At 37.8% G+C, this 21,423-nt stretch overlaps 1 protein-coding gene and 1 non-coding gene across 5 annotated transcripts in view; both read right to left on the reverse strand.

Moving 5' to 3' along the window:
- The window catches only part of CSRNP3 (cysteine and serine rich nuclear protein 3), a 198,042-nt gene that overhangs the window by 21,269 nt on the left and 155,350 nt on the right, over positions 1 to 21,423 (reverse strand). For 3 of the 4 annotated variants that reach the window (XM_020891721.2, XM_020891722.2, XM_020891723.2), the window contains one exon: positions 6,931 to 7,190. The exons of the other annotated variant lie outside the window; for it this stretch is intronic. In XM_020891721.2, coding sequence (XP_020747380.2) covers positions 6,931 to 7,190 — 260 coding nt within the window. The remainder of the gene's footprint in view (positions 1 to 6,930; positions 7,191 to 21,423) is intronic. 4 annotated transcript variants of the gene reach the window in all.
- On the reverse strand, positions 19,755 to 19,861 carry LOC139038153 (U6 spliceosomal RNA). The gene has a single exon (XR_011491096.1). It is a non-coding gene; the product is annotated as a U6 spliceosomal RNA (small nuclear RNA).

Raw genomic sequence — 21,423 nt, forward strand, 5'->3', positions numbered from 1 at the left:
ACATATTTCATGTACTGAAAAAATCCCATCTTGAGTGCAATGTCCAGATCAAGTTCCATAATTTTTAATTGGAGTATAATTGCTTTATAATGTGTTCGTTTCTGCTGTACAACAACATGAATCAGCTTTATGTATATGCGCATCCTGTCTCTCATGAGCCTCACTCCCACCCCACCGCCAGGTTCCACATTTTGAGGTGGACATTAATAAACAGCATTATATTCAGATGGAGTGACCAAGGCTATAAAGCGTCTGGAAAATAGGAACGTTAGAGAAAAGAACTAAGGATGTTTAAATCTATAGAACAGAGACACATGGAGCCCATATAACCTATTGTCAAATATCTGCATGTCCATCAAGACTGCTTGCAAACACTTGGAGTTTGGAGAACAGAGACAAGATTTATTGTATGTCTCTAGAGGCCAGAATTAGGGTCAGAAGGTATAATTAGGTGATAGCAGGTTGATCAATATGAAGAAGAGCTTTCTAACAATTATCACTACAAAATGGAATCGGCTTTCTCAAAAAGCAGTGTGTGTTTATATATAGTAGTGTATGTATATATATAAATCCCAACCTCCTAATTTATCCGTCCCCTTCTTTCCTCTTTTGTAACCAACTATACTTCAATACATTTTTTTTAAAAAGCAATGTGCTTTGGGTTGCCAGAGATGTGTAATAAGAGGCTGGATATACATATCAGCATTTGTATACCCAAATACACATAGGATATATATTTGATGAAAGGAAATCCTGGTTACATGTTATGAGTTGAATAAATAACCTGGGTGCTAATGTCTCTGGCAAACCAAACTAAAACATTCATATCACTTTGATGTTCAGTCAAATCTTACAGTATAAGTCCTCGACTCATTAGTTGTTAATTGTAGTTGGCAATTTGGAACCAGATTCATTATGTTTGGCTGTTTCGTAAGCTGATAAGAATTTCAACAACCTGAATTTACAGAGTCCTTGGTTTACATATCACCCCAAAAGTCACCAGAAAAGATGATAATATCAACAAATAAGACATACATTTTCCATGCATTCCTTTATTCTTCCTTCTGGTTTAGACAAATATTGTCTCTTTCAGCAGAGGCTAATAAGCGAAATGAATCCAAGAGTGTGCTGGTAAATATCTAATAACTATGTCTCTGAACAAAAAGGGAGGGGTGCTTCTAATTTGTTGTCGAGTTTGTTGTGTTTGTCTAATGTTGTGTTTGCTCTGTGCTTGTCAAGTCCCACAGCATGACTGTTCTCATCATTGGCGATTTCAAGCTACCGTGGGGGAAGAGATGAGTCCAATCCACTTTAGTGAGGAATTTTTACAAGCTGACTCCAGAATACCACCGCATGAACCCCACATATTAATGACAACAATCAGCCGAATGGGTGTCTCCTGAACTAGAAGATCAATGTTTATTGCATAGGAAAACTGTAGAGATTTGATTACATATGTTTAATTTTTCCACTTAAATAAAAATGCCAGCATTTTTGAAGGAACCTATTCTTAAATGTATTGCATTTGCTCAGGGCTGAAGCCCCAGCCTCTCAGGATGCACCACTTTGGTTAGGTGTATTTTCTCTGAATCTCTCAAAATATGTTGCACATATGACATGGCAAGTACTTCGGAAGTCCAAGTTTTCCCTTTGGTGTCGGAGCAGGCCTGCACTGAACAATGCATTCTGAAGTACTGGTCCTATATAAGCGTTTGGGTAATCTCTGCAGAGGCTGACAAAGAAATTCTGTACGGGAGTTTAAAAATACTAAGTGGAGTTTAAAAATACCAAGACCAGCGTACTCTGACCCATTTAGTAAGAACTGTAGTATGAGGAAATAGTTAAAAACATATCCCTAACTTTGGAAACTACAGGGTAGAGATACTTGGCGTCAGTCATCTCTCACAAACCTCTAAAGGCTTCTCCTAGAGCCTTTGGGAATTTTACTTGAAGGTTAGTTAAATCATAAGACTGCTGAGAGGAAATAAGAGGGCAGGGCTGGAAGACTGGGCGTGAAGGTGGAGAATTATAATACTGTACAGGTAAATTACTAACTGAATAAAGCACCGTCATAAATCTAAGATTTGGGGTGAAGGAAACTTAGCTAGAGACATTTTAAAGTTTGCTCATTAAAGGAAGAGATACCATCTGGCAACTCTTTTTTTTTAATGAAGAGAGAGAGCAAACAACCAAGCACCACTCAAGGAACACATGATAACCCCAAAATGTAGAAACAGCTTTGACCTTAGAAAGGAGAGGAAGAACGATCAAGGTTGAGAAAACATTGAGCAAAGAATCCAGTGGAAGTTGTGAAAACTGTTACATTTCCTGTACCATGGTAATAGAATCCGGAAAAATATGACCCCAGAGGCGAATTCAATGCCAAGGTTCTTTTGAAACATAGAGGCAGCCGCCTAATGGATTTTACAGATAACATGTGAAATGGGAATAAAGGCTAATGTAATTGTTCAACAGTGTGGTGCAGATGATGAAATCTAAGTACTTAATTTGGAAAAATGTATAGTATTAAGATGACTGCAATGATTACTGTGAAGAGTATGACATGTCTGAATGGGCTTGACAGGGAAAAAGAACTGTACTCTATAATTTAGAAATCTAAAGCTAGTTATTTCTTCTAGAAACATGTACTTTATTCAATAAGCTTTCCCTATTAATTGTTTCTAGACAATGTTTGGAACAAACACCACCACCACCAATAAAGGCACACTTGAACCCCTCCCCCCCAAATAAAATTGGATTCCTTCTACAAATCTAATTATATATGTTACTTCTCAATATATCAAACTCATAATTAAGATTGAGATGAATCACTAAGAAGACATTTTACAATGAGAAACTAAATTTCTATCCTTATTTTGTTTCTGAAGTATTTTATTATAAATAAACACCAAAACACATGTCTGCGTTCTTTTTACTGATCTTAAGACTGTCACATGGGCTTTCCTGGTAGTTCAGCTGGTGAAGAACGCACCTGCAATGCAAGAGATCCCGGATTGATTCCTGGGTCAGGAAGTTCCCCTGGAGAAGGGATAGGCTGCCCACTCCAGTATTCTGAGGCTTCCCTGGTGGCTTAGATGGTAAAGAATCTGCCTGCAATGCGGGAGGCCTGGGTTCGATCGGTTGGGAAGATCTCCTGGAGGAGGGCATGGCAACCACTCCAGCATTCTTGCCTAGAGAATCCCCATGGACAGAGGAGCCTGGCGGGCTACAGTCCATGGGGTTGCAAAGAGTCAGACACAACTGAGCGACTAAGCCCACAACACAAGACTGTCATACAGAGTGAAGTAAGTCAGAAAGAAAAACAAATACTGTATATTAATGCAAATATGTGGAATCTAGAAAAATGGTATAGGTGACCTTATTTGCAAGTAGAAATAGAGACACAGACTTAGAGAACAAATGTATGGAAACCAAGAGAGGAGGGGGGGATGGGATGAACTGGGAGATTGGGATTGACATATTCACAATATTGATATTAAGTACAAATTGTATAACTAAGGAGAACCTGTAGTGTAGCTCAGGAAACTCTAGGCACAGGGCTCTGTGGTGACCTGAATGGGAAGGAAATCCAAAAAAGAGGAGATACAGCTGATTCACCTTGCTGCACAGTGGAAATGAACATGACATTGTAAAGCAACTATACACCAATAAAAATTAATTTAAAAAAAAGGCCCCATTGGAGGGGGGATGTCGTTGTGTATACTGATTCACTGTTTAGAACCTGAGACACCCTGGAAAGACACACAGGTAGAGTTGAAAGAAAAACGTCTCCTTTATGTCCCAGAGCTTTTGTTTCTCAGGTAAGCAGGAAGGAAATGACCCAGTTCCAAGTCCACTGAGTTTCTTGGTGTGTTTTATCTGGTCTCCATAGTGAAGGCTTTGGAAAAAGTTTCACACTTAAAGCTTTGCAAAGTGTTTTTTTTTTTTTGTCAGACACTCCTTCTCTCTCCTCCCTTAAAGGGCAGTTCACTGTCACCCACAGAGGACCACCTCCAGGAAAAACCAAAGTGGCAAAGTTGGTCCTTAATAATCCTCCCTTTCTTCTTTGGGTCCCTCTCTCTGCTACTGACCCTCTCTAGCTGCTTTAGCCAAAAAATGGAATCAATTTAGTCACATTCTGTTCCTTATCCCAGAGGTATATTTCAAAGCAAATGTCATATTGAAAGTGAAATCTCAAGTATCTGAGTGAAATTTTTGTATCTGTAATGTTTTTGGATAGCTAATTTTAGATTTTGGATAGCTAAACCTTAGACAAGCATAGTCGATGATATTTAAAAACTCATAAAAGTTAATATGTTTTCCTCCATTAATACCCCTCAGATTTTTTAGTCAATGAGTCCACATTGCTTTGATCTTTTATTAGATTTCTGTGAAATGTGTTTCTCAGTTTCTGAATACTTTCAGTAGACTTAGATCAGATCACCTTGGAATCCCATTCATTATCTTTTTGCTTGATATTCACTTGAAAGGAGTGATGATATCCATATGCCTTTTGTTCATATCTTCGCCAAAACAGAAAGTTGCATGTTTTCAGTTATCAATGACAAATCAAGGCATGACACCCACTCGGAAGACTGACTCTTCAACTTGCAACGCTAAGCACAATGACAAAAGTAAATCAATAACAGAAGCCTCTTTTTGCTTCTTCTTCAGCTTGCTAAAAATAAAAGGGTAGAAGTAACTGAATACAAATTATAGTATCAGAATACATCACTGCCTGGTAAGGAGGAAGGTTCCTGCAGGTATGTAGCTCCCCCTAACAGTCATTGCGTATGTGTGCTACAAAGGTCACCACAATACATCTGGTTCTCAGATAGAATTACAGTTCCCCACCTGTTAAAAACCACTACACACAGTACCAAAATCCAGACAGGGATGACTCCCAATAGGTACAGAGATTGTTTTTCTCAACACCTATCAGGTATAATCAATTGATTTTAGAATACTAAGTAACAAGATAATAGTTTTCTATTGAGTGAGCCAGTTAACATCTTTGTGCTTCTTTTTATTCAGTTGTACACATGGTCTCATAATTTACCTATTCCAGTGGGTTTTTGTCAGGATTAAATTAAATAATGTTTATAAAATGCCTGGCAAGTAAAAAATCATTTAATGAATGGCAGCCATCAATACTGTTCTGCCAATATTTGAGTCTGGAGAATGACTTCATCTTTTGAGTAAGGGTTACAGTTGGTTTGTAGTGAGTTAGGAAAGCAAACAGTGTATTTCAGAAGCAAATCTGAGACTTATTATCAAATTAGGCTACATTCAAAGCTATCATATAGAACAACAACAATAGTGACTTGTTACCAAAAATATCTTAAGGGCCTTTCAATGAACTGTGTCAAAAATACCTCCAAAGGAGTTATGAGACTTGCTCTAGGCCAGGTTGTAACCAGCTTCATTTAAGCAACTGTCTTCTTGCGCAACTGGGGACAATGCACATACACGAGGTGCAAAATACCTAAAAATAGGTGTTGTGAAACACACATCACACCTCTGCTAACTGACTTCATATTGGCAACTAAAGGTACATGTAACACAGGTGTGCTTATGGTGTTTCTGCTACTTAACCAGTGATCCTTTATGTTAAGCATCCTGGATTATTGTAAGAAAAATCCTTGTCTTTCTTCCTTTGTCATTAGATAATAATGGGAGGCCATTTACTATAAGCTGATAAATTGATGGATCAATACAAATATAAAGAGTGTCTCTGATCGAGGAAAAGGTTTTCTGAGCTGTGTTTCTCCCCACTGACTCTCTAAGATGGCACAGTGATAGTTATCTCTGCCTGGATCTCTCCCTGACATCACTTTAATAACTCAAAAGCCTCTCAGAATCACCTGGATTCCTTCTCATATTCTTGTCATTGAGAAAGGTACTATCACCCACAACCCATTCAGTTTTGTGAGCCAGAAATTTAGGAGTTGTTCTTGACAGCTCCCCACTTTCCTTCCAAATCCAACCCGTCATCAAGGACTGTTGATTTTATTTCCTAAATTACTCCCTCTGTCCATCTCTCTTCATCTCCCCTACCATCAGTGGAATCTAACCTACCATCTTCTCTCTCCAGGACTATTGTAAGAGCCTCTTAACTGGTCTGACTCCATAAGCTCCCCTAACATGGCTACCCCTGCCCCTAAACTATTCTCAAATCATAGCATGAACCAGATCACATTATTCTGCCAACTGACCCCGTGCCTAAAACTCCTTTATGACTTCTGATGGCATCAGGATGAAGAGAAAAACAATGTCTTAATCAGACTGACAAAACCCCACCCCACCCCCTTCACATTTCTCCTTCCGTCTCTGCTCCAGGCTCCGGAGCCATGCTCCGCGAGCTTCCTCCTGACACCAGGTAACTCAGCGTTCCCTGCTGCCTGAACCACTCCCACCAACCCGTTCTGCCTAATTACCTGTTCAGATTTCAGTTCAACCGTCACTTTCTTGAGGAAACGTTCCTTGATATCCGGCCCCCATCAATTCTCGGTTACATACTTTCCTAGCACCTAGCAACTCCCCTTCATGGTACTTCATGAAGCTGTGATTTTGTCTACATGATGAATATTTTTCTTTTCTGTTAATATGTAAGTTCCAGGAGAAAGGGGACCACATCTATTTTTCATAGCAATTAGCCCCAGCCGAAGCACAGGGTTTATGACCTAAATAAATATTTATAGAGCGAATAAATAAATGATGTCAGGGAAGTTTTCTGCCCTGTTTTCAATGATGAGACTATACTGTTTTTCCTTTAGAAAAAAAAGTCTCAGCAGAGAGTCTGCTTGGAAAATACCCATTTTAATCTGCGGATCTAAACATGAAAATGGGTTAATGCAACCAGATTGAGGTAAGGATAGGGGGTTTGGCAAAAAAAAAAAAAAAAAGGTGCATTTCTAAGGTCTTTTTTACCTTTAGTTTTAGAGAATTCAGTTTTTCCTCCCTGAGGTGTTCTCTCAGCATCTCACGGTGGAGCCTCTCCTGCTCTCTGGCAAATTCGCCCAGGGTGTACTGGCGCACGCTGTTGTGGCGGCTGGACATGCCCAGGGTGCTGCCGCCTTGGCTGGGCACGCTCGTGAAGCCCTGCCTCCTAGTGAAGTAATACACAGTGACGCAACTGAAATGCACATTCTTGGTCCTCAGCCGCTTCTCTCTTTTGAGGATGGAGGAAGCTGAAAGGGAAAGAAACAATTCAGAGAACAGCCCCACAGCAGTTTTCGGACGAGGTGAAGAATTAGAAAATGCCACTCGATGATCTTAAATTTACGGTCAACCCTTGCTGGCTGGGAGACACTAAAAATGTTGTCACTCGGAATTGGCACAGACTTCGCATTCCTTGCTTAGATTTTTCCTAACTGTGGTGGAATAGACTTCTAAGCCCTCTATAACGGTAGTCCAAGCAAACTTATAGGCAAGTTGCCAGTAGTCTGTGAATCAGTGGCAGAATTTAATTTCTCATTTTCCTTAACCTTTTAAGTTTTGCTTTTATGATTTTCACATGAGTTGTATTTTACTATAATCAGAAAAGACACATACTACAAACTCTTTGTCTCTCATTTGATATGGATGCACTTGGTGTGAAATAAATGTCTATTTTTAAAGTTTAGAAAATTCCAAAATGCAATAAAAATGTATAGGAAAAGGCTCAATGGCACTATTTAGGCATTTTTAAAATCTAAATCTAACCCAAGTTTTCATCTGATGAAAACACCAATAAGTAACATTATGGACAGTGGGACTTTAATCCAAGTATACACTGAGAATACTGAAAACGTCATGAGATATATCAGAACCTTTACTTTTAGTTACAGAGACATCAAGATGCACAGAGCACCATGGAAGGTGGAGATGAACTCTGTAGTTGAAAGAGAGTTACACATTGACCTTTTGACGTTAGAAGATGTGCCAGTCTGTTTATTTTGTTGTGAAGTAACTCAGTCTTATAGAATTTGAGTGATTTCTTTCAACGAAACAAAAAGAAACAATGAACTCTTCAGATGTTTTATATATATATAGATATATATTATATTAATATATAGTATATATTATATATATATAGATATATAGATAGATAGATAGATCAGCTAACATTTATGGACTGTTCAATGAACTATGCAAAGGACTATGCATGAATTATCTCATTTTATTCTTATGACTGCTTGAGTTGGAGTAATCCAAGCCTCCATTTTGAGGAAAACAATGCATAAAAGGTTAAATGACGTGGCCAAGCTCATATAACTAGCAGTGAAAATGGGATTCATTATTCTAGAACCTAGTCTTTTAGCCATCAGGTCACAGTAGAAAGCTGAGATCAAGCTAAGGAAGATGAACAAGGCTACGATTTGGGGCCACACTGCTTCTGGGAGATGTTAACTGCTGCAAACTCCAAAGATGATTTTTATTTGTAAGACTGTATAAACGATGGAACAAAAGTAACTACAGGAGCACTCTGGATTTATATAAAAATATGCTTCTAAGGGAATGGAATGAACTTCCAAGTTCAGTTGTCTCATTTTCTCCTTATAAAACCTTCAAGCCAAATAGAGAGGTTGCTGTGATACATATCATTTTGAGGATTTATCTATTCTATAAATACAAACCAGTAGTTTTTCCAGGCACTTTCTAAATGATTGGATATATTGGTGGGAAAGACAGATAGTGATCCCTGCCCACATGGAGCTTTCATTTCCAGTGATGAGAAACTCAGAATAAATAGACTCAAACAGAGTAAAAGAAATAAGACATTTGGACAAGAATTTAGCTATCTCAACTTTTCCTCCTCGTTAATGCTTTACTTCTCCAAAAGAGATTGCCAGGGAGCGAATGCTTCCAATGTGTATGTCGTTTTTCCATTTATTTTTTTCTAGTTATTTATGTACATGTTCACGGCAACATACTTGTACTCCTGGCACTAGTGACAATTTTCAATTTAGATTTAAAAGCTCTGATCTGCTTCATAACTGTAGGTTTAAATCATCTCAAAACAAAGAAAGAATTTGTCAAAATGTAAAAGATTTCACCACAGAAAGTAAAATCCAACCATCTGCCCAGTAATTTGCTGGGCAAATTACTTTTTTGGGTGATAACCTTGAACTTATTTTGCTCTCCATATCATAAAAATGATGCCCGGAAAATATTATCTTTCAAGGCCATAATTTAAAAATAAAATAAAAATATTTTAATGTACTCATTTAAAATAATTATTATAACCACATCTGATAATTTTCTTACTTGTATTTTAGATAATTCATAGTACTCTACATGAATTTCCTTTAGAAATTTTTATTCAGATTTTATACCTGCATTTTTAGATTATAAAAGAATTCCACCTTTTGGATGAATCTACTGTACCATCCTTTCACAAAAAGCCATATTATACTTTTCCCAGAAAACTGTTAAGAGATGATTTTCCAAAGCTTGGAAGAAGACAACAGTGGCAGAGAGTAGGAACCCTTCACCTGGGCTCTTGGCATTTCTAACATTGTCAAAGTGCACATGGACTTATGCTTTTTCCTATCCACTACGGCTTATAATTCAAACATCCTTATACTTGTTTCAGCACTTGCATATTGTAAGCAGCACATTAGAAACATGATCAAAATGCCTATAGAATACATTTAAAAGGAAGGTTTTGAGATGCTGTAAGATTAGCCTTATGAGGAATAATTTAAATGTGGCTTTCCTAAACTTAGGAGGCACTCATGTCTCTCTTTTGATGATTGAACTGGAGCCCTAGAACAGGCCCTTGTGGGCTATCTCTTGCCTCCAGAACCAATTTGACTAACAATCACAGAATGAAGTTATCAAAAAAGAGTCTGTGTTTTTCAAATCTGAGAAAAACAGATTAAATCCCACATCTGCCATAGGGAATCTAAAACCTCGATGATACACCTACCTAGTAATCTGTGCCCTTTACAGAATAACTGAACTCAACGTTGTGTCTCTACAGAGTTCAGGGTTCATTTTACTACAGTGAGGTCAAGAGCAAGAAAAAAAAAAATGAAGGAGAAGGTGGCATTCATTACTGCTTTGAAAAACAACTAGTCTGTTTTCATATGCATTGCTAACTTTTTGCTGCCTTCCAGCTCCTCTTCTTTTATCTCATTTAGTTACCATCCTGCAGCAGAAGTGTCTAAGTGCAGCAGTATTATTTGTCCTAACCAGGACACAGCTCTTGGGGCCACCATTATGCCTAGCACATCAGGGTGTACTGGTATTGGTGTAAAATCATCACATATTGTGGAGATAATATTGATCCTTGTAAATTAAAGGAATAAACAGCACAGAGTAACCAGCATTAGTTATCTGCAGAAGCTACCCATCTTTAAAATGCTTTTAAAAATGAATGAAGAAGAGAGTTGAGAAACTAATCAACGATGCCAGGGTGAGAAAGTAAGTAGATAAAATAAAATAAGTTACACAAAACATTTATATAAAGAGTTCATGCTCAGAGTGGATTAAAAATGAAAGCCATTTGGGATTAGCAGATGCAAACTATTATATATAGAGTGAATAAACAACAAAAATCCTACTATATAGCAGAGGGAGCTATATTCAATATCCTGTGATGAACCACAATGCAAAATAATATGAAAAAGAATATATATATATTTATGTATAACTGAATCACTTTGTTGCATAGGAGAAATAAACACAGCATTGTAAATCAGCGATACTTCAATAAAATATATGTTTAAAAAATGGAAGCTTCAGGGCCATCCAGGGGAGCCAGTGCTCTGAGGAGACACATATTCTGAATATTCTGATCCTATAGAGAAGATGAGTATATCAAAATATCAAAGCTTCCTCACATCAGGATCTAAGAAAACCAACCTTGCTCCATTTCTACACACATAAACCAACCTGTTCATTCACATTGGAATATAATTTCAAAAGTCAACAAGACTATCTGATTGACTTGTCAATTCTATTCTTGCTGAAATAATCAAATTTGCTTTCAGGTTTATACTTCAGACATTTGTGAATGTGCGTGTCATTGCATCTGAGATTGCTCTCTCTGTAGGCACAGAGACCATCATGTGTCTGAGCCTGTAAAACTGCAGACAAGATTCTGGATAATTGATTCCACTATAGCGCAGTCACTCTCGGGCCAGTGCTTGAGGAGTAATTCAGCTACCCTCTTAAAGCACATTTGGCTCTTCTAGTGTCAACAGCTATCAGCAAAGTCCAGATATAGGTGGAAAGGCAGACAACAGTAAACAGAACTATGTATTTTGGCTCTGAAGTTGGCACATGGAGGTTGAGAGTTTTTGGTCCAGTCTGATGTTAATCAAGGGCTTTTCCCCTTGTAGAAAATATTAATTCTACCATTTGGGTCTGAGGAAGTTAATAATATACTTCTTTCTCCTATGCAGTATGTTCAAAAGGAAAATACCAGATGATGTGTAAGTCAATATTGAGTTTATTTTTTTTGGGGAGGGGGACTTAGTAGAAGCAAAGTGAGATTGTTGAAATTAGTTTATCTTGGTAAATCCTGGGTAATAAAAACTTGTTTTCTTAAATCATACAGGCCAAGTTAATCAGGGGCTCTGAAAATATGTTGTTTCTCACCTTTTGAAGAACAAATCAAGATCATATCAGTTATGAAGTCATGAAACCTAACTTTCAAACAAAGACTCCAGTGTCACCAGAAAATAATTTGCATAGGAATTAACAATAACAGCTTAGATACTAAATCAACTTCCAATGGTTAAAGTTATTAAGATTTTTAAAAATATATGTCTTCAGTCTTTCCAAGAGACTTCTACAAATCTCCTGTGATCATATTTTCACATCTTCTCCAGCTTGACACAATTGTCAAGATTGGCCCCTCTTGATCACGGTGTCACACACATGGTATCAGATCTTAACCGCAAGTAAGGAGTGAAATGGATCTAGCAACCAAGCAATTAGGAGTAGTTCCTTCGAAAATGAAGCAAGTTTGCTGTCAAAAGTAATTCTCCCTTGTTCTAATCGTTCCCTTTTATTCCCTTATGTCACATTCTCAAGTTTCTTAAATCTACTTACCATAATTGTATTTTTGTGGTTTTTTGGTTTGTTTGTTTTTGTTATTTTGCTCAAGTAAGGTATTTAGGGAAGTAGTAAATCTTTCAAGTGGGAACAATTCCAAAAGATTAATAAAAGGAAATGTCTTAAGGCATGGGTAAATGAGAGGCAAATGAAAGTAAAGACTATTTGGGAGTATTTTTCTTCCAACTGTGAACAGAATTCAAATTACCTGAAGTATATAACACAAAGTGGTGGCCAAATCAATAGTGTGTTATACTCAGGATGTTATTTTATATTTAGTGATGAAAGATATAGGGCCTCACTGGTGGCTCAGACAGTAAAGAATCTGCCTGTGATGCAGGAGACCTGGGTTCAATCCCTGGATTGGGAAGATCCCCTGGAGGAGGCATGGCAACCCACTCCAGTATTCTTGCCTGGAGAATTCCATGGACAGAGGAGCCTGGTGGGCTACAGTCCATGGGGTCACAAAAAGTGGGACAGGACTGAGCAAATAACACTTTCATGTCATGAAAAATATAACATGTGCAAAAACAATCATGAAAGAAAGACTTTTCCAAACACTGGATCTGTTAGAGATAATACTGGGGTATTCCTAATGTTTTATAATTGAAGTGCTTTGCATTTCCTAAAAGGCCATCAGAATGGAGACAAAGTCAGTAAAAGTAAGAAAATGTCAGGACCCATCAAATTAGGGACTTTTTTCTTTTACTATTGCCCTTATTTCTACGAAAGCAGCATTCAAAAACAAAAATCAAGGGCGGGCAGCTCCCACTTGAAGTGATGCTTACGATATCAAGTCCCAGTTTGTATCTGGTTCCCTATAGTATGAATGATAGCTCTAACTGCTTGTCAAACTGCAGTACATCTGTCTCTCCAGCCCCTAAATGCCATTCTTCCCCATCTCCAACCAACCAACCAACTTATGTACTAGTAACGCGGCAAACCAACTGGAGAATATAAAGTATGATAAACATACATAAGAACCAGTCAGCATTCTGACGACAGTCCTTCTGTAGAGGAGAAATAGGTTTATAATTCACAGACAAGGTTAGGTAGTTTAACCATTTAGCCCTAAGTATTTTCCATCGTAATAATAGGTTGAAAATTTTCACAATGGATTACCCTGAAGACTAATAACATCTTTGGTGCATTGAAGCTTCTGAGTGGAAATAATTCAAGATGAAAACCTTTTGTTTAAATCGTTAGTTTTACAAAAACAAAACAAAAGAAAAAACTCTCTCACATAAGACTATGTGATAATAAATTTTCTATCAAGACATGTACAAATACTGCATACGCTTTTAAGCAAAAAATTTAACAAGAACAGAAATGATATAAAATGTTGACCCTTCGGGCCTGACGACCAACGCTTTGTTTTGGATAATGAGCATGCGCGTCACGTAGTCATCTATTCAATCTGTCAGCTACGTCCACACAAGCAAGCCAGAGACCCGTGTGCAGGGAAGCAGCTCTCTCCCCAGTCTCTTGACAGCTACAGCCCAGGCCGCTCAGCACACTGCAAGCTGAATTTGACATCAGAGAGGGCGGTTCAATAGTGTAATCATCTACTTGCAATTCTCTGCTTGGAAAAAAAATAAAGTTTATTGCCCAGGATTTTGATATATATTTAGAAAGCTGCAAATAAAAATTGAGAACTTCGACCTTCCAGCTTTGATGTCATAAATAATTATGATGATTAACTCACAAAGAGTGGTCATTTCTCAGAACTAGCTCTTTTTTATTCATACATTTGAATTTATTAAAATGCCCTTTGCACTTTCCCCCTGATTCTTGTGAGTAATCTAAAAGAATGGGGGGGTGGTCATTTTATTCTCATACTTATTAGAAAAAAGGAATAAATGCTGTATTTTGAAGTTATAAATTTGAAATAAAAAAACTGAAAGAAATGAATAAGGACCTACTGTATAGCACAGGGAATTCTATTTAGTATTCTGTAATAACCTATATGGGGGAAAAAATCTGAAAAAGAATTGATATATGTTTATAACTGATTCACTTTGCTGTACACTTGTAGCTAATACAACACTGTAAATCAACTATACTTCAATATAATTTTTTTTAATTGAAAGAACAAAAATTTTAAAAAGAAGTCATGTTCTCTCTTATCTTTAATCTTTATAGTTGACTTAGCACTAAGCCTTTCACTGCTTACATTAAATTGATGCCCACTGAAATGCAATGTGACTTAGAAAGCCTTATCTATCAACATCAAATGCAATTAATACTGGGAATAGTGAACTGTTAAACTAAAACAAATTTAGATTAAACCACTGATTAAAATAATACCATTAACTGAACGATCAACCAAGTTTCACTCTAATTTCCCTTTTTCATCAATTCATCCATCAAATTTATAGTACTAGGCATCATGAATCTTGGGATTCTAATTCTATATTTGATATGAAGTCTTCCTTCTGGTCTTTATATGATAAATTCTGTGTTTATATAACATATCACTTAAATAAAGTTTATATATTAAAATCCTTTAGCAAGATAGCTGAAAGAAAATATAATATTAAAGTATTTTGCTAAATCTGGACCCTGCATTCTGTTTAGTTCTGTCTCAAACAACTGAAAGTTCAGAAATTTTTTCCCCATTCCATATATTCAACTGGCCATCTGACTTTATTTCTAGTGAGAACAATTCCACAGAAATTGATCAATGTTATCGCCACTTTTCTCTGTTAACAGTATGTATTTTCCTTTAGATAACATAATCATTTTCCAGAGAATCTAAGATTTCTACAGAGCTGATATTAACATTTACACATGGAACATTGATTATTACTGAGGTCTTTGTCGTCTCATTTTTAAAGAATGCTTCTTTATTGTAAGCATACCATATCACTAATGAATTATAGAAAGTATTATTATCCTATCCTCATACTTGGAAAATAATAAATTGTTAGATAATGTACTTAATTCAAAATCTGAATTCTGAATTTGCTGATCTCCATTATACAGATTAAACTAGGGGGCACCTGCATTTTTCAGGCCCTCCGTTAGTATTTTCAGAATTATGTTTACCTCAGGAATATTATCAGAAATATTACCTTTGTAAAAAGCCTTAAGAATCACAGATGGAAAGCATTACATATGCAGACTATCTTGGTGATACTGTTAAACCAAACAAAAAGTGCGTTCCTTTATTATCAGTGAGAAAATAAATGCCACCTACTTCCCAGCTTGTTTCCTTAATCTCTCATATGTGCAATTAAACCCTAAAACTACATGCTTAAGAAATACATTTCACTGTTATTAAAGTAACAGCTATTTCCAAAATATATAAACTCTCATTTTATTAAAATCTCAACATGGATACCATCTTAGGACCATATCGTTTTTTACCCGGAAAAAAAGGTAGTCGTCACTAAACATAAATATTCGCAGTTCTGGCTGCAGTCCAAGTTGTAAGCACTTTCCTCTGCTGTCTCAGCAATTCTCCTGATGTCAAAGACACATTAAAATAAATGGGAACCATATGGCTCCGCAGCAGAATACCCGCGCTCTTACAACCGAGAGGGCAATGCAATTCATTACCACCATCTGAGAAATATTTGGGGGACATGGAATATCTCAATGCAAAATAAAGCTGCATGAGGCAGGCCATTTGATTAAAATGCTCACACAATGACAGAAGGAGATATTTGCTATTCTTTGGCTCTACGAACCTGTTTTGCTGCTTTTTACATTTTCTCAGTACCACCATGAGCCTCCCCTGTTAGAAGGATTAAACAGCACTTCCCACCTGCTCAACGACTTCCCCACACTGCATCTCATCTGGCCCAACAATGTAGCCCCATCAAGCCTAATATATCATGATAATCCAGGTCAGAGCATCACTGAACAACAATAACAACAAAACGAAACAAAATCCTCAAAAATAACAAGAGCAACTAAGATCAAGTCATTCTGGAGAGGACTGGGTCAAAGGTAATGCACTTGAACTTTGAACTTTGCTAAGAATGAGGAAATCGGGAAGCACATTTCTTTTTTATATCCTTAACCTAAAAAGCCTTTACTACACTCACCCCAAACAAAAATCGAAATCATTAAAAAAACATAAAAGGAAGAAATCCATCAATGCTGTATTACTGGCTCCATATGTCAGACATTCTAAATTTAAAAAAGAGATCTAGGGCTGCAGAGTTGGGATTAAAATGGAGTCTGGGAAGGCAGCTGGGAGTGGGGCAGCTGGGGTTACTGTGGTACCTTCTGTCTCCTGGCTGTCAACGAAAGATTTGGGAGGGTTGTAAACATCAAAAAGAAAGAAAGAAAAACTTCATGATTTTTCCACACAAATAGTTTTTTGTTGATTGAGCATATGCTTCAACTTCTCATAATCCTCTCATTGTCTGTTTTAACACTTTTAAAAACTACAAATAAGGAAACCACTTAAAGTATCATGTCTGGCATAAAATTACCACCCAATATCTACTATTAATTGAAAAATTAGTTGAGATTCAGCTCAAATGTCAACTTTAAGAAGGCTTTCATAGAATCCCTAATATGTGGTACGTGCTCTTTCTACACATTTCCAGAACACCCCTGACTTGGTACAGAAAATATGAATGTTGTTTCTCCTCCACTGCCTGGTAAACACCCAGTGGGCAAGGAGTTCATTTTGCTCCCTGCAGAACCCTCAGGTTACAGCACACAGCCAGGCACTGAGGACTCACTTGATAAATGTTTGTGTAACAAAATTAGATGAATGAATAACTGAGCTATGAGGTATATATGTAAACATATACATTTCCTGAATACATTTTCCTTAATTTTAAATGATAAGATGACATTTGACAGTTTTCCCCTAAAGCCTCATGGTCAGTGTCTTTCTTCCTCCCTACTTTCTAGTCACTTTATTTTCTGAAGGTACCCTTCAATAGAAAACATACTGAAGAGAGGACACATTGCCTTCATGGCTTCAGGGTACACATAACTTTCGTATTACAAACCATTTGAAATATGCTATATTTTCCATTTCAATAGATTTGACATTAAAAAAAAACCCCAAAACAAAAAACCCTGGCACCATAATAAACCTCTAAATAATCCATTAATAATGAGCTGGTAAACCCATCTCTAAAAAGCAAGTAGCTGGTAGGGGAGTTACCTGAACATTATAAAACAGTTTTGAAAGAGAAATCCTGCTGATAAAACATCACTAATTGGTACTGACCTCTAGCAAAAACAAGACTGAAATTTGTGCCTTTAGCAGTTCACTACTGATAGATCTAAAAAACAATTCTGTCTCTTGGTATTTAAATTATTATCTTTGCCTTAGCATCATGACTATCCTGTAAAAATAAAATCATATCACACAAGATTTATTAATTTCCTATGGAATTTCATGATATACAGCCACGTTCTAAGACATCTAATTTTCCTCTTTTTGTGGTTGGTGGAAATGAAAGTAAAAGCCATGGTTATTGAGTTCCTGAGACAAATTGCAGAAGCAAGCAAGGAGAATTTTGAGTTTTTATTGAAATACAAGAGCCAGACAGAACTGATACAATATAGGCTACTATGTAATTTGAGAGAAGGCAGCTATTTATCTTGTCTGGGACAATTTTACCCTGCAACTAAAGAGTTGTCCTCTTAATATTTCGCAGATGGGGGCAAAAACATGAGTTTCTGGGTCAGAAACAAACTATTTCATTATTCACAGTACAAGAAGCAGAATGAGCATCTTGTTTCTGTTGGTACCCCTTGTTTACCAGATTCTACAGGGGCAAGCTGATGGAGCCAAATAGATGCTGCACACACAGAATGTTTGCATTGTACCAAAAGCACGAGTTTGGGAATCCACTGTTTTCCTTAGCAAGCAGTAAGTAAACCTGTTGTTCATTGGGAAGGAGACATTACCTCATCCTTCAGGGTGGTGGTGGTTTAGTTGCTAAGTCGTGTCCAACTCTTGCGATACCATGGTCTGTAGCCTGCCAGGCTCCTCTGTCCATGGGATTTCTCAGGCAAGAATACTGGAGTGGGTTGCCATTTCCTATTCCAGGGAATCTTTCTGACCCAGGGATCGAACTCAAGTCTCCTGCATTGCAGGCAGATTCTTTACCACTGAGCTACCAGGATCTCTTTGTAGCTCACAGATTTTCCCTTTGAAAACATCTTGCCAAAGGAGAGAATCAGCCCAAAGTTCTTGGGAATGTATTTGGCAGTTCCCAGGAGTGGGCCTGGTTATGATTTGATATCACATCTATGGGGCAAATTGGGGGATAAAGGTGTCCATTGGTATCCATGGGAAATTGGTTCCAGGACCCCCATGGAACCAAAGTCCATAGATACTCAAGTCCCTTAAGTAAAGCAATATAATATTTGCACATAACCTATGTACATCCTCCTGTATACTTTAAATGATCTCAAGATTTTTTATAATACCTTGTTGTTCAGTTGCCAAGTCGTGTTTGACTCTGCGACCCCATGGACTGCAGCATGCCGAGCGTCCCTGTTCTTCACTCTCTAGGAATTTGCTCAAACTCCCGCCCATTGAGTCAGTGATGCCATCAAACCTATGTTGTCCCCTTCTCTTCCTGCCCTCATCTTTCCCAGCATCACAATGTAAATACTATGTAGATTATTGCAAATATAATGTAAATATTATGTAAATAGTTGCCAGAGCACAGCAAATTCATGTTTCTCTTTTTAAACTTTCTGGAATTTTTTCTGAATTTTTTTTCCATTTATTTTTATTAGTTGGGGGCTAATTACTTTACAACATTGCAGTGGTTTTTGTCATACATTGAAATGAATTAGCCATGGATTTACATGTATTCCCCATCCCGGTCCCCCCTCCCACCTCCCCCTCCACCCGATCCCTCTGGGTCTTCTCAGTGCACCAGGACCGAGCACTTGTCTCATGCATCCAACCTGGGCTGGTGATCTGTTTCACCCTAGATAATATACATGTTTCGATGCTGTTTTCTGAATATTTTGAATCATTTGTTGGTTGAATCCACAGATGCAGAATCCATGGATATGGGGGGTCAACTGTGTGCATCCACATATACTCTCAAGTATCTCAGGATGTATAAAAACAGTCCCCCTTTGGGGATCTATGTTTTCCCTTTTCTGTGCTACTCACATGACATATGGGTTGTTACAGGAAATATTTTTTCCAAAGCTAAATGTGACTTTGGGCTATGAAGGAGAGACGAAGGTATAAAGAGGTTTCTTTTCCTTCTACATTTTAGGGTTTTCTATTCCTTGGGATGGAAGAGAAAAAAATGAGCAGAATGAGTATACAGAGTTTCATAAAAGCAGGATTCAACCCTATCTATCTTCAAGAGCATCCCTTCTCAATGATTTCTATGTTTCTTTTACATCTGGAGTGAGCTCAAACTTGGATCCTTGGTTCTCAGCATTCTCCTCCACTCTTCTTTGGATTTCTTCCCCATTTAGGTCACCCAGAACACTGAGTTGTTTCCTGTGCTAAACAGTGGGTTCTCATTAGTTATCTAGTTTATACGTTGTTGTTGTCTGTTGCTAAGTCCTATCTGATTCTGTGATCCTACGAACTGTAGTGTGCCAGGCTTCCCTGTCCTTCACTATCTCCACGAGTTTGCTCAAACTCATGTCCATTGAATCAGTGGTGTCATCCAACCATCTCATCTTCTGTCACCCCCTTCTCCTCCTGCCCTCATTTCATACATAGTAGTATATATATGTCAAAAAAAAAAAGTCTGGAACACTTCACCAATTTGCATGTCATCCTTGAGCAGGGACCAGGCTAATCTTCTCTGGATTATTCCAGTTTTAGTAAAAGTGATGCTGAAGCCAGCACTCTAAATTCAAGTTTTAAGAGACTTTCACAAGCAAAGCATTCATCTCCAGCCCCTGCCAGGGACCAATTCGCTCACCAAAGGGAAATGGTGCTGGGAGATGGCATAAGGAAAAAAGTGAGAAGCAGAATCAATTTGAGGTCGACCCTGCCTTGACCCCCCCAGACTTCTGGTCTTTGATCAAGGATTCGGTAGGGATAATACAGGATGTTTTTTGAGTACTTGAATAATCTTGAGAGAGTTAAGGGACTATTATTGTTCCCAGATGGTAATGGATATAATTACTTTCCTTCGACAGAAGAAGTTACCCTCTTTTCTACAGCAAGCCATTGAAACTGAGAAAGACTAGAGAAGGCCATCGGTAGCTTTGAGCAAAGAACTCTTCGGGGAGGAGAGGTCTGGGTACAAGGATCCAGAGGCAGCTTAGGGGCATTAGGAAAAGATAAACCAAGACTTGGTGAGTCATTGCTGTGATCCAGTTTAAAGTTTCATGCAATCTATTACTACAAACCACTGCTACACATTTTGACAATCTATACATAAAGTAAGGATATTTGTACTTAGGTCAGTTTTAATGGTAGAGGTGTGTAATCACAAAGTTTGAAAACTTACTAGTACACAAGTGTTGAAGCTGTAAACTAGTAATGATAATTGGATAATTTTAAAATACTGCTTCTATTGATGAAGTTTTATTTGTGTGTTGACCATGTGCCAAGGCCTTTCTAAGAACGTCATAGGTATTAATTCATTGAATCTTCATACCAATACAAGCATTGTTGGAATAGGTAGACTGCTCAATTTTATAAATGAAACTGAGGTGCAGAGAGGTGAAGCGATTTACCAAAACCTCACAGCCAGTAGCAGAGCAGCCTGATGTGAATGCAGATAGCATCAGTCCAAGGCTCTAGCTGTTAATCTTAACAATCTCCTGTCCATTCTTAGTTCTGGAATGGGCTAAGACTCTTTTTTCTCCCTTCTTATATTCCATGGCGCAAGTATGTTTGTCAGATCGACTTTAGTCATGGATTGGCATCCATAAAAATAAAGAGGGCTTATGCAAAGGTGTGGGCTTCCCTTGTGGCTCAGCTCGTAAAGAATCCGCCTGCAATGGGGGAGACCTGGGTTCGATCCCTGGGTTGGGAAGATCCCCTGGAGAAGGGAAAGGCTACCCATTCCAGTATTCTGACCTGGAGAATTCCTTGGACTGTATAGTCCATGGGGTTGCAAAGAGTCGGACACGACTGAGCAACTTTCACTTTCACGTTCCATGAAAATCAGCTTTCAGGACTCAGAAAGAAAACCTCTAATTATAGCAATGAAAATCTAGCTGCATTATTAAGAAAACAGGAAGAGAGAAAGTAAGTTGCTTTTGCTTTAGAAGCAGTTAGAAACAACATAGGTAGTAAACTGTTGTAAGCCTCTGCTGTTTTATTACCAGAATGCTAGTGGCCTGGAGCTATAAATCCTAATGACACAGGCTTTAAAGTCAGACACACCAGTAGGCTCATTGCTAACTTAGGTCAGTGACTAAACCCCTGCTTCTTTATCTCAAATTTCCTAAGGC

Source organism: Odocoileus virginianus, chromosome 13 (genome assembly GCF_023699985.2).
Source record: "Odocoileus virginianus isolate 20LAN1187 ecotype Illinois chromosome 13, Ovbor_1.2, whole genome shotgun sequence".
Lineage (NCBI taxonomy): Eukaryota > Metazoa > Chordata > Mammalia > Artiodactyla > Cervidae > Odocoileus > Odocoileus virginianus.